This window comes from Dictyostelium discoideum (genome assembly GCF_000004695.1).
Source record: "Dictyostelium discoideum AX4 chromosome 5 chromosome, whole genome shotgun sequence".
NCBI classification, from domain to species: domain Eukaryota; phylum Evosea; class Eumycetozoa; order Dictyosteliales; family Dictyosteliaceae; genus Dictyostelium; species Dictyostelium discoideum.
In genome coordinates this window covers 4471769-4486666 of record NC_007091.3, presented here as the reverse complement: position 1 = coordinate 4486666, position 14898 = coordinate 4471769, and the positions used below count along the sequence as shown (strand labels likewise).

The following is a 14898-nucleotide window of genomic DNA, read 5'->3' as shown; positions in this document are numbered from 1 at the left end:
TTATTTGAAGAATCACATTTGCGTGAAATTTAATTATTGTTTTGGGATTGATTGTTAATATCAAGTAATTCATTTAGTGTAGCTTTTGAAACACTATTTTGAAGTGGGTTATTATTGCGATTGGAATTTGCAATTTCGTTGATTGGTGGGGTGTTAATGTTGTTTTTTGGTGGTTGATTGTTTTTGTTAATATTTGGGTTTGTGAGGGCATTTTTTATAGTTGTTGCCATATCTGCATTTTTTGCATGTTGAATTTTGTGTTTAGTGATACTACGTGTTGCAGCTTTGATATATCTTGTGATACCAGATGGTTGTTCGATCTTTTGATCAACAATGTTGTGTGTGTGATCAATTAGATGATATGTTATAATGTAGCTTTTAAACGCAACAGCATATGAGTATGTGACAGTAAATGATTTAATTGATGTACAACTAGAGAATTTGGTGAGGTTGTTTATAATTGCATAGTTTGCATGTTTGGGTGAGTCGTTTGAATGAATGTTTTAATGATTGCATAATCATTTGATGATATTTCGAATCTATAGTTGAGTTTATCGATATTTAGTGCAAGTTGGTTTTGAAGGTTGATTATTGAAGTTAATTTATCGACGTTGCAATTTACGAAGGCAGTTGCACCAATTATTTTAAATGCTGATGGCGACAGTATATCTTCCAAGAGTTTGTGAATGTTTTTGTGAATTTGTTGAATTCTTGTGTCATCTATAGAGTTTAATTCTTCACGGATGTGTGGTTGATTAAAGTAACACTTAATGTTGATGGTGTTATTGTTTTTTTCTAAGAAAGAGAGTGGTCTTGTGATTGATGGAGGTGCAATGATATCTAATTGATTATCAAGTCCTTTGTTTTTTAGGTGTGTCGATTTTTGCACTTTTGTTTTTTGTTGTTGAGGTTGTGGAGGTACTATTTGTATTGGTTGTGTTGTTATCTGTATGATTTAACTGTAATTCAGTTGAGTGATAATCAGCCATTGTTGAAAAGTATATAGGACGATAGCCCTTGCTTTATTGAGCAAAAATAGGGTAAAATTAAGAGGAATGAATGTGGCGGTGAAGATATAACAGTGATTTATTTATTATATGTATAAATTCTCGTTTATTTCTTTGTTTCGTTTTTTTTTGAAATGATGATGGTGATGTTGCAGTGATTGGTATTGGTTTAAGATTTCCAAGTGGTAATTTAAAAGAATCGATCTCCAAACCAAATCAATTATTAAATGAATTATTGAATGGATTGGATGGAATCGTTACAAATTCTGAAAGATGGTCTGATAATTATTATTTAAATGGTGAAATCGTTTCAAAGTTTGCTGGTTTACTTCCACTTGATGAATGGAAACAATTTGATCCAATCTTCTTTGCAATTAATCCAACTTATGATAATGTCAGTTCAATAGACCCACAACAAATATTATTATTAAAGGTATGTATTTTTTAAGTGTTTTTTGGCCAAAAAAATAAATAATAAAAAAAATGAACCCACCAAAATTTTTTTTTTTCAATTCTTTTATTTATTTATTTATTTATTTAATTTATTTATTTATAATGTTTTTTAAAATAAAATCAAAAAACATGCAGGTGTATGGGAAGCATTAGAAGATAGTGGTATTGATCCAATTAGTTTACGTGGTACCAATACAAGTACATTTATTGGTAATAGTACTATTGATTATTCTAATCTTCAAAGATCACCATTTGAAACTCAAAATAATATTTTTGGTTCATCAACTAATTCCATCTCAAATAGAATTGGTTATTGCTTTGATTTTAGGTATGTTTTGATTTATCTTTTTTGGAACAATAAAACTTTATTGTTATTTTAAAAATAGAGGTGAAAATTTAACAATTGATACAGCTTGTTCAAGTTCATCAAATGTAATTAATTGTGGATATAATTCAATTAAATCAAATAAATCAAATGTTTCAATTGTTGGTGGTGTTAATTTTATATTAGGTATGTGATAAATTTGAAAAAAAAAAGAAAAATTTAGAATTATATATTAATTATCAAATAATTTTTATTTATAGACCCACACCTTTCAAAATCATCCACCCAATTAGATATGTTAAGTCCAACAGGTAAATTTCATACATTTTGATGGGATGCTGATGGTTTTGTTCGTTCAGAAGGTGTTGATATCGTTGTATTAAAGAAATTAAAAGATGCAATCAAAGATTCAAATAATATCTATTGTGTAATCAAAGGATCAAGTTCAAATATCGATGGTAACTTTGATAAATTAAACTTTTATTCACCATCAAAATCATCTCAGTGTGAAAATATCAAATTAGCAATCAAATCAACCAATGGTCAAATCAATGAATCTGATATTGATTATTGTGAAACTCATGGTACTGGTACTCCAACTGGTGATCCAATAGAATTAGAAGGTATATCAAGAGTTTTCAATAATACTAAAATACCATCAACAACAACAACAACAAATAATAATAAACAAGTTTTAGTTGGATCAATTAAATCAAATATTGGACAAATTAGAAAATAATGATAATTTAATTTCAAATATTACAGTTGAAAAAAAAGAAATCACCAATCACAGTAATGGTATTATGTGGCCAAGGTTCACAATATAATAAAATGGCATTATCATTATATGATAATGAACCAATATTTAGAGAATCTGTCAATAGATTCGATAAAGAGTTATTCAAATATTATGGTTATTCAGTTTTAGATAAATTAAGATAAATTGGTGATAAAGATTTAATATCAATTCATCAACCAATTTTAGCACAACCTGCAAATGTTATCATTCAAGTATCACTCTATGAATTATATAAACATTGGGGTGTTTCAGCAGATATTATCATTGGTCATTCTCTTGGTGAAATATCATCACCATATTGTTCAGGTATGATTGATTTTGAAACATTATGTTACTTGACTTATCATAGATCAGTAGCTCAAAATAGAACCACAGGTACAGGTAGAATGTTATCATTTAATATTAGTTCAGATGAATTCATTAATAAATATCAATCTAAAGCTAAATATGAATCATTAGAAATTGCATGTTACAATTCACCAACATCAATCGTTATCGCAGGTAGAGAAGACTTGTTAAATGAAATTACCAATGAATTCAAATCAAATAATATCTTTTGTACAATGTTAGGATTATTATCATCATTTCATACATCAAGTCAACAAATGATTAAAGATGAAGTATGTTCATTAAATATTTCATCGAAACAACCATCGATAGCAGTATTTTCAACAGTTACAACCAATTTATTCAATCATCAAAGCTTGCCATTGAATACAGATAATACATTTGAAAATATTCGCCAACCAGTTCGTTTCACACAAACAATATCAAATCTTTATATACATATCGAATCAAATGATATGGGTAATGAAATTACATTCATTGAAGTTTCACCACATCCAACATTACAATATTACTTAAATCAAATGAAATCAACTCAATCAAGTTACTTTAAAAATGGTAAAAACATTACAATCTATTCACCATTAAATAAAAAGAAGAATGATTATAATGAATTCTTAAAGACAATCTCTTTATTATTTGTCAATAATAATTTAAATATGAATTTCAAATCACAATTAATTAATAACAGGGACTATTTTTTATAAAAAATAAAATTAAAAAAAAATATTGAAAAAAAAAGTTTTGTTTGTTAAAATAAATTGATCTTTAAATGGGGGAAGTGGGTTAAAATTTAACATCTTTTTTTTAAAAAAAAAAAAAATCAACCACCAATTTTTTTTTTTTTTTTTTAATTAATTAATAAACTTTTTATTATTTCCAAAAATAAACACACTTGAAACGTTTTAAAACAACAGAAAAAATTAAATTCATTATTAGAATTTTGATAACCATTTTCCAATTAAAAAAAAGATAAAATTATTATTGTACAAATGTGGTTGCAATAAATTTATAAACTGTTTTTTTATAAATTTTAAAACCAATCATTAATTCCAACGAAAATATTAAACTGAAAAAAAAAAAAATTGTTAAAATAAGAATAAAATTAATTATTAATGTTGGGAGTGGGGGTTATATTATGATTTTGATTTTATATAAATTAAAAATAAATAAATCTAAACTATACCTGTGCAATCTATCTCCTTTTTTTTTTTTTTTTTTTTTTTTTTTTTTAATAATCATTTTTCCCAAATAAATATCAGCACACCCAGATCTTCTTTGAATTTGTAAGCAAAACTGTTAAAAATATCAGTTTTAATTTTCATTTGATGTGAGCTAAAAATTGTTAAACAGTTTAAAATAAAATTTAATTTTTATTTTTTTTCTATTAATTTTAATTTTTAAATATCACATTTATTTTATTATATTTTATTTTAATTTGTTATATTTATTTATTAAGAAAAAAGAAAATGGTTCAAAATACAGATAATAATACTTACGATCAATTAATAAGGGAAAGAAATGATTATGATGATGATGCTGGTAGTAGTGGTGATGTTGCAGTTATTGGTATTGGTTTAAGATTTCCAAGTGGTAGTTTAAAAGAATCAATTTCAAAACCATATCAATTATTTAATGAATTATTGAATGGATTGGATGGAATTGTTTCAACTTTTGAAAGATGGTTTGATAATTATTATTTAAATGGTGAAATCGTTTCAAAGTTTGCTGGTTTACTTCCACTTGATGAATGGAAACAATTTGATCCAATTTTTTTTGCAATTAATCCAAGCAATGATAATGTCAGTTCAATAGATCCACAACAAAGATTATTATTAAAATGTATGTATTTATTAAGTGTTTTTGAACTTTGCCACAAAAAATTAGTGTTTTACTTGATTCAGAAATTTTACAGAATGACAGATTTTGGATAACTTATAATATTTTATTAAAAATGGAAAGTGGCCAAAAATAATTTTTTTATTTTTTTTTTTTTTTTTAACACCCCACAGCGTTTTTTTTTTTTTTTTTTTTTTTTCGAACAAATTTTAATTCGTTTTTTTTTTTTTTTCACATTCTTTTATTTATTTATTTATTTACTTATTAATAATGTTTTTTAAATAAAATCAACAAACAGGTGTATGGGAAGCATTAGAAGATAGTGGTATTGATCCAATTAGTTTACGTGGTACCAATACAAGTACATTTATTGGTAGTAGTACTATTGATTATTGTAATCTTCAAAAATCACCATCTGAAACTCAAAATAATATTTTTGGTTCATCAACTCATTCCATCGCAAATAGAATTGGTTTTTGCTTTGATTTTAGGTATGTTTTTGATTTATCTTTTTTGGCACACACTAAAAACATAATTTTAATACTAATTGTTATTTTCGTGATTATTTTTTAAAAAAAAATAGAGGTGAAAGTTTAACAATTGATACAGCCTGTTCAAGTTCATCAAATGCAATTAATTGTGGATATAATTCAATTAAATCAAATAAATCAAATGTTTCAATCGTTGGTGGTGTTAATTTTATATTAGGTATGTGATAAATTTAAAAAAAAAAAAAAAAAAGGATTATATATTAATTTTCATATAATTTTTATTTATAGACCCACACATTTCAAAATCATTTACACAATTAGGTCTTTTAAGTCCAACAGGTAGATGTCATACATTTTCATCGGATGCTGATGGTTATGTTCGTTCAGAAGGTGTTGGTATCGTTGTATTAAAGAAATTAAAAGATGCAATCAAAGATTCAAATAATATCTATTGTGTAATCAAAGGATCAAATTCAAATATCGATGGTAACTTTGATAAATTAAACTTTTATTCACCATCAAAATCATCTCAGTGTGAAAATATCAAATTAGCAATCAAATCAACCAATGGTCAAATCAATGAATCTGATATTGATTATTGTGAAACTCATGGTACTGGTACTCCAACTGGTGATCCAATAGAATTAGAAGGTATATCAAGAGTTTTTAATACAACTAAAATATCATCAGCAACAACAATAACAACAAATAATAATAATAAACAAGTTTTAGTTGGATCAATTAAATCAAATATTGGACATACTGAAGGTAAGTTAATTAAATTTAGTTACAATAAACAACCATAATAAATCATTAATTAATTACATTTAATATTATTTATAATTAATAACAGCATGTTCAGGAGTTGCATCATTAATTAAATGTTGTTTAATGTTTAAAAATAAACTATTTCTTCAAAATATTAATTTCAAAGAACCGAATCCATTAATTAATTTTAAAGAATGGGGATTAAAAGTTGTCACTGAACCAATTAAATTTAATGAAAATAAACAAACTGTCATGTTAATTAATAATTTCGGTGTTACTGGTAAATATATATTATTATATACTTTTTATCCGAATAACTTATATTAACAATTTAAAATTACCAATTTTTATTTAGGTTCAAATGTTTGTTTAATATTATCTGAATTTAAAAATAATCATTATGGTAATGATTATCACAAAATGAAAATTGATAATAAATTTAATGAAAAAAAAAGATATTTAATACCATTCTCTAGTAATTCATCAACATCATTAAATAATTATAAATCATCAATAATTAAACATTCAAATTCATCATCAACCACAACAAGTTTTAAAGAATTTGTACATAATCAAATTAAATTCAAATCAACATCATTAATTCAAAAATCAGTTATAATCGCAAGTGATTGGAATGAATTTCAAGATGAAAGCAATCAAATCAAATTAAATAGTAGTGATAATTTAATTTCAAATATTACAGTTGAAAAAAAGAAATCACCACTCACAGTAATGGTATTATGTGGTCAAGGTTCACAATATAATAAAATGGCATTATCATTATATGATAATGAACCAATATTTAGAGAATCTGTCAATAGATTCGATAAAGAGTTATTCAAATATTATGGTTATTCAGTTTTAGATAAATTAAGATCAATTGATGATAAAGATTTAATATCAATTCATCAACCAATTTTAGCACAACCTGCAAATATAATGATTCAAGTATCACTCTATGAATTATATAAACATTGGGGCGTTTCGGCAGATATTATTATTGGTCATTCTCTTGGTGAAGTATCATCAGCATATTGTTCAGGTATGATTGATTTTGAAACACTATGTTACTTGACTTACCATAGATCAGTAGCTCAAAATAGAACCACAGGTACAGGTAGAATGTTATCAGTTAATATTAGTTCAGACGAATTCATTAATAACTATCAATCTACAACTAAATATGAATCATTAGAAATTGCATGTTACAATTCACCAACATCAATCGTTATCGCAGGTAAAGAAGACTTGTTAAATGAAATTACCAATGAATTCAAATCAAACGATATCTTTTGTTCAATGTTAGGATCATTATCATCATTTCATACATCAAGTCAACAAATGATTAAAGATGAAGTATGTTCATTAAATATTTCATCAAAACAACCATCGATAGCAGTATTTTCAACAGTTACAACCAATTTATTCAATCATCAAACTTCACCGTTCAATGCAAATTATGTATTTGATAATATTATTCAACCAGTATATTTCACACAAACAATTACAAATCTTTACAAACATATCGAATCAAATGATATGGGTAATGAAATTACATTCATTGAAGTTTCACCACATCCAACATTACAATATTACTTAAATCAAATGAAATCAACTCAATCAAGTTACTTTAATAATGGTAAAAACATTACAATCTATTCACCATTAAATAAAAAGAAGAATGATTATAATGAATTCTTAAAGACAATCTCTTTATTATATGTCAATAATAATTTTGATATTAATTTCAAATCACAATTAATTAATAACAACAACAGCAATAATAACTATGAAAACCAATTAAATAATTTACCACTTTACCAATGGGATGATAAAGAATACTTTAAACTAAACTCATCACTTGAAAAGATTAAAAGTGAAGGTCCATCCATTAATAATCTTGGTAATAATACAGATTCACCATATCCATCATATCAAACATTTATCGATATCAAGAAATCACCATTCCAATGGTTAAAAGGTCATCAAGTTAGTGATAAATTCTATTATCCAGGAATGGGATATGTTCACAATTTATTATCAATTTATCCAAATCAAGATATTACAATTAGCTCATTAGAATTTAAATCACCATTAGTATTAACAGAAGGTAATAATCAATGTTTACAAACTATAATTACACCACTATCAAAGAATGAATTCAATATTAAAAGTCATTATAAAGATCAAAAAACAAATCAATGGATATTATCATCTCTTGGTAATTTTAGTTTAACCAAACATAACAGTATCATCAGTAACAAATTAATTAATATTCAATCATTAAAAGATAAATGTAATTTTACAAGCATATCAAAACAAGATTTATATGAAACTATTAGAATTAAAACAAATTTAACATACAAAGGTTTATTTCAAGGTGTAAAACAATGTCATATCGGTAATAATTGTTCATTAGCAATAGTATCATTAAATGAAATTTATAATCAAAAAGAATATAATCATTTAATCAACAATACCAATATGAATTCATTCTTTAATGCAGCAATTTTAGATACTTGTTTACATGGGTCATTAGTTGCAGTTACACAACCAGTCGTACTTGATAGAATTGAAGGTTTCAAATATTACTCTTCAAATATTCCATCATTTAAAAATGGCAATAATAATGATGATGATGAAGAATCGAATAATAATAATAATAATAATAATAATAATAATAATAATAATAATAATAATATTAAAGAACTCTACGTTTTTTCAGATATTAAATCAAGAACCAATTCTCAAACATATTCAATATCAGTCAAAATCATACTTCCAAATGGTACATTATTAGTTGATATCTCAAATGTGGTTTGCACTTTAGTTTCACTTCCCAATCCTGAAAGTGCTATAATTTGTAAACCACCATCAAATGATATTTATACACCATATCTTCAATCAAAAGATTCAGTAATTAATAAACCTGAACAATTCAAACATTTATATAGAGTAGATGAATTTAGTGTCAACGAAGAAGATAATCAATTTATTTCAAATGAATTATTATTGTCATTATTTTATAAACACATTAATAATAGATGTCCAAGTATTAATTTAGAATCATTAACAACATTAGAATATAATCAATTCAAACAATTATATTATAATAGTTCTGTTAATGAAAATCTTTTCAAATTCATTTTTGAAAATTTAAAGAGATATAGTAATATTCTTAACCATGACAATAATCACAGTAATATTAAATCAGAAAATGAAGAGTTATATATTAGAACAACTAAAATAATGGCAAAACAGTTATTCCCATTAAAAGATGATGATTCTATTACAGATACACCACAATCATTATTTGAAAGTGGTTTTTTAGATGACTTTTATAAGAATTCAAGAGTAGTTCAACCATTGAATAATTTATTAAGTGAAATTATAGTTGAAACTCTAAAACCAATTTTAAATGAACCAATTGTATTTCGTATATTAGAAGCAGGTGGTGGTACTGGTAGTCTTAGTTTATTAATTTTAGAAAAGATTTGTAAATTATTAAACGATAACAGTACAACATCAATCATTAATATAGAATTTACATGGAGTGATATATCTGCATCATTTTTCGCTGAAATTAAAGAAAAGTTCTCATCATTTACAAATCACAACAATTTAAATATTATCTATCGTGTATTAGATTTAGAGAAACCATTATTAGATCAAGATCTTAAAGCATCCTATTATGATTTCGTTGTAATGTCAAATGTCATGCATGTCGTTAAGAAACTCAAACCAACATTAAATGAAATTCATAATATATTAACACCAAATGGTCAACTTATGTTTATAGAACCACCATACAAATCATTTTATTATGATTCTATATTCGGTTGTTTTTCACAATGGTGGCCATCCTATGATAGTGATATCGAATTAAGACCTGATAGATGTTGTATGAAACAAGAGAAATGGATTAACCTTTTAAATCAATGTAATTATAGAGATACAATAATGTCTGGTAATGATAATTTAGTATTTTTAATTCAAACTAGAAAACCAACAATTAATGAAATCATTTCAGAACAATCAATATCATTAGATCAATTAAATTCTTTCAATAATATCATTTTATTTAGTAATAATAATAATAGTAATGATAAAAATAGAAATAGTTGCAGCAGTAGTATTCTTGATTTAATAAGATTAAATCAAGAATTAAAACATAAAATCATTAATATTAATAATTATAATGAATTTCAATCATGGATCACAAATAATCAAAATAAAGATGGTTGTAATAAAACATTAATAATATTTTTAAAATCAATTGAATCAAAAATGAATACTTTTAATTTCAAAGAAATCACATTTGAATACATTCAAATTAATCAATTAATATTAAAATTAGAATTATCAAATAATTTCAAACATTTATTATTATCATTAAATTCAACCACTGATAATTATTTATCATCATCAATTGTTGGTGCTGCTCGTTATTTCGTTGAATTCCCACAATTAGATTTATATATTTTAAATTATGATAATGTTTCAATTGAAAATAATCAACAATTATCATTAATCAATTATTTAATCAATCCAAATAATAATATTCAAAAAGAATTTACAATTAATAATAATAAAGTATACTATGAAAGATATTGTAGAAGATCAAATAATATTAAAAGTATATTCCAATCTGAATCATTTGAAACCAATAAAGATAATTTATATATTCAATTAAATTCAAATTTAGAATATCAATTATATAGTAAAAAAGATGAATTAAATTCAAATGAAGTAGAGATAGAAATTAAAGCAAATGGTATAAATTATAAAGATTATTTAATGTATATCGGTATGATTGGTTCAGATTTAGATATTAAATATGGTAAAGAGTATGAAATTGAAAATGGTATTGGTATTGATAATCCAAACATTGGTAATGACTTTAGTGGTATTATTACAAGATTAGGAAGTAATGTAAAGAAATTTAAAGTTGGTGATCAAGTTTGTGGTGTCGGCTCAAAAACAAATAGTTCACATGTTATTGTAGATTATAATTACATTTATTATAAACCATTAAACTACAATCATTCAGTTTCAGCCTCAATACCATCTATTTATATTACATCACTACATAGTATCTATAGTATTGGTAATTTAAAATCAAATGAATCAATTTTAATTCATTCAGCAGCAGGTGGTATCGGTATATCATCTTTAGATTTATTAAAAAGTAAACAACATCAAGGTTATATATTTTTAACAGTTGGTTCAAAAGATAAAGAAGAATACTTAACAAAGAAATATGGATCATTAATTACTGCTATCTATTCATCTCGTAATAAAGATTATGTTTATGAAATTAAGAATAAATTAATAGAATTAAGTGTTGTTGAACAGCATCAACAAGGTGTAGATTTAATATTAAATACATTATCATCAGAGTATATGGATTCAAATTTCCAATGTTTAAATTTATCAGGACGTATCGTTGATTTAAGTATCACTCATCTCACACCAAATGATTATATGATAAACAATCATTACAAGTTTAATATGGGTTACAATAACGTAGAAGTCGTAGATTTCCCAAGTAAATTATTCAAAGGCTATTTAAAGAAAATTATCAAAATGGCTAATTCAAATAAATTAGAGTTAAGTGTACCAATCATTGAATATTCAAATAATCAATTTAAAGATGCAATTGAATATATAAATCAAAGAAAACATATTGGTAAAATCATTGTTAATCATAATCAAGATGAATTTAATAGAGTTTATAATAATTATCAAAATAATAACAATCATATCATAATGAAACATTCATATGATATTTCAAAATTAAATATTGGTAAAAATATTTTACTCACTGGTCAAACTGGTATTGTTTTAGAAATATTAAAATATTTAATCAAATATTCAAACCATTCAATTGAAAATATTATAATACTTTCAAAATCAAAATTAAAATGGGAATTAGAATTATTAATCAATCAAAGCAAATTTAAAAAAGATAATAATATTAAATTCCATTTCAATCAAATCGATATTGAAGATTCAAATAAAGTTAATCAAGTATTAAATCAATTAGAATTAAATGAAAATATTACAAATATTGATTCTATCATTCATTTTGCATTTATGAATGATATTGGTGATGTTCAACAAGTCGATATGAATCGTTTAAATAATACACATGGTGCTAAAACAATCGGAGCAATTAATCTTCACAATCAATCAATTAATCGTTCATGGAATATCAAACAATTTATAATGGCATCATCAGTAGTCTCTATATTTGGATCAGATCAACAATGTTGTTATGTTAGTGCATGTAGTGTTATCGATTCATTATCAAAGTATAGACATTCAATTGGATTACCATCTTTAGCCATTAATTTAGGTGCGATATCATCAACTGGTTTCGTATCACGTAATAATGCAATTGAAACAATGCTCAAGAGTTCAATTTTAAATTTATTCTCACCTCAACTCGTTATTAGTTCATTAGATTTATTCATTCAAAATCAACATCAATATCCAAACTATTGTTTATCAGATTTCAATTTTGAAATTTTACCATCAACTTTGACAAATCATTTCCTAAAAAAATTTGATTATCAAATTAATATTGTTAAAAAATCAAATCAAATCAAATCTTCTTCTGGTGGTAATGGTGGTGATAATAATGAAATTATTCGTTCAACAATTTTAAATAAAATCAGTGAATTATTATCAATTGACGAATCTAAAATCAATGAAGACCTTCAACTCACACAATATGGTATGGATAGTTTAGTGATTGTACAATTAAAGAATTTTATCGATAATCAATTAGGTCATAATATTATCACAATTCAACAATTACAAAATAATAAAATCAATCAATCAATTGAAATTATTAAATCTGCTAATAATAAAAATAATAAAAATAATAATAATAATAATAATAATAAAACAAACAAAAATAATAACAATTTAGTTAAAAAAGAACAACAATCACTTGATGAATTTATTAAACATGAAACTAAATTAAATGAATCAATCATTTCAAGACCATATTCAATTAAAAATATATTAAATAATAATAATAATAAATCAATATTCTTAACAGGTTCAACAGGATTTTTGGGTGCATATTTATTAACAGAATTAATTAAAATGAAGAATGTCTCAAAAATTTATTGTTTAATAAGAAATAATTCAAAACTAACAAATCCCATCGATGCAATTATTAATAATTTAAAGAAACATCAATTAATTAATATGAATAAAGAATCACCAAATCAAAGATCATCAAAAATACTCAATCATACAGGTAATATATCAAATGATAAATTAAGTATTATTGAAAACAGTGAAAACAATAATAAACAAATAAGAGAAGATCAATTAATTAAAATCATTCCAATGATTGGTGATATTTCAAAAGATAAATTTGGTTTAACTGAACAAGATTATTTAAAACTATCAAATGAATGTGATATTATTATAAATTCAGCAGCAGATTTAAATTTAAAATCAAACTATGAAGAAAGTAAAACTGTAAATGTTGACAGCATCAATCAAGTTATAAAATTATCAGTTTCAAATAATAGCTCACAAAAGTTAATAGTTCATTTTTCATCGATTGCAGTATTTATTAATCATCAATTAAAAGATGGAGAAACATTTGAAGAAACAAATATATTACCAAATTTTGATACTACACCAGTCGGATATATTCAATCTAAAGTTATTTCAGAAAAATTATTAACAAACGCAGCAGAATCAAGAGGTATACCATCAATCATTATTAGACCACCTGGTATGTAATTAATAAATATAGATCATATATGATAAACCTTTAGTATTTAATTTATAGATTCTAATAAAATAAACATTTTATTATTATTATTATTATTATTATTATTATTATTATTATTATTATTATTATTATTATTATTATTATTATTATTATTATTATTATTATTATTATTATAAATTCAGATATATTCTCAAATCCAATAACAGGTATAGGTCATTCAAATGATTTTATATCACTTTTTTTAAAAGTTTCAAAAGAGATTGGTTATTATCCAAATATTCATAAACCAATTTTCACAACTCCAGTCACAACTATAGCTAAAACCACAATTGATTTAATATTCAATGAAAACAGTTGGAATCAAAATAAATCAAAACCAATTTCAATTTACAGTTTAAATGGTAATTCAATTGAAATGAAATCAATTTATGAGTTTTTAGAAAATAAATTTAATTGCAAAGAAATCGATTACCAAGAATGGATTAAATTAGTTTCAAAATCAAATGGAAAATCATCAAAAAGATATTCAGCATTCCACATTCATGATAATCAAAATTTATTGATATCAAATTTTAAAATCAATAGTTTATTCAAAATGTCAAATAGCACAAAAGAATTATTAATTTCAATTGGATCATATAATCACCAAGATTGGGAAATTAATGAATCAATCATTTTAAATAATATTAATAATAACAATAAAGAAATAAAATAAAATAAAATAAAATAAAAAGATTAATCAAAGTAAGATTAATAATAATAAAAAAGAGATAAAACCAAAATCCTATATAGGATTGCAATAAAATTATTACTTATTGTTTATTATTTTTGTTATCAAATATAATATGAGTGATAGGTAATTGATCTATCTTAATCATTCAAACTGGTTATTTAATATTTTAAGTGACCACTTAATTAATATCTGGGTTTATTATAAAATAACCATCTTGAAAATATAATTCTTAAAAAAAATACAATAAAAAAAAAAATTAATGATAAAAATAATTAAAAAACAATAATAAAAAAAAACAATAAAAGAAACCAAATTAAAAAACAAATATATTAAATATTATTTTTTTTTTTTTTTTTATTTACATTTAAATGAAAAC

The 14898-nt window shown here is 23.6% G+C and overlaps 2 protein-coding genes and 1 pseudogene across 2 annotated transcripts; 2 read left to right on the top strand and 1 right to left on the bottom strand.

Annotated features, from left to right (window-relative positions):
- Positions 1 to 29: 29 nt before the first annotated feature.
- Positions 30 to 989, bottom strand: DDB_G0290713 (hypothetical protein; the record flags this gene model as incomplete). Its single annotated transcript, XM_630504.1, has 3 exons — positions 30 to 320; positions 623 to 858; positions 923 to 989. 3 exons carry the CDS (start codon positions 987 to 989, stop codon positions 30 to 32), a joined length of 594 nt encoding a protein of 197 aa, XP_635596.1.
- A 108-nt stretch (positions 990 to 1097) lies between these two features.
- DDB_G0290711 lies at positions 1098 to 3636 on the top strand (annotated as a pseudogene; the record flags this gene model as incomplete).
- Positions 3637 to 4398: 762 nt separating this feature from the next.
- pks32 (beta-ketoacyl synthase family protein) lies at positions 4399 to 14504 on the top strand (the record flags this gene model as incomplete). The annotated part of the gene is made up of 7 exons (XM_630501.1): positions 4399 to 4771; positions 5067 to 5259; positions 5352 to 5476; positions 5548 to 6027; positions 6113 to 6307; positions 6383 to 13789; positions 13972 to 14504. 7 exons carry the CDS (start codon positions 4399 to 4401, stop codon positions 14502 to 14504), a joined length of 9306 nt encoding a protein of 3101 aa, XP_635593.1.
- Positions 14505 to 14898: the final 394 nt, after the last annotated feature.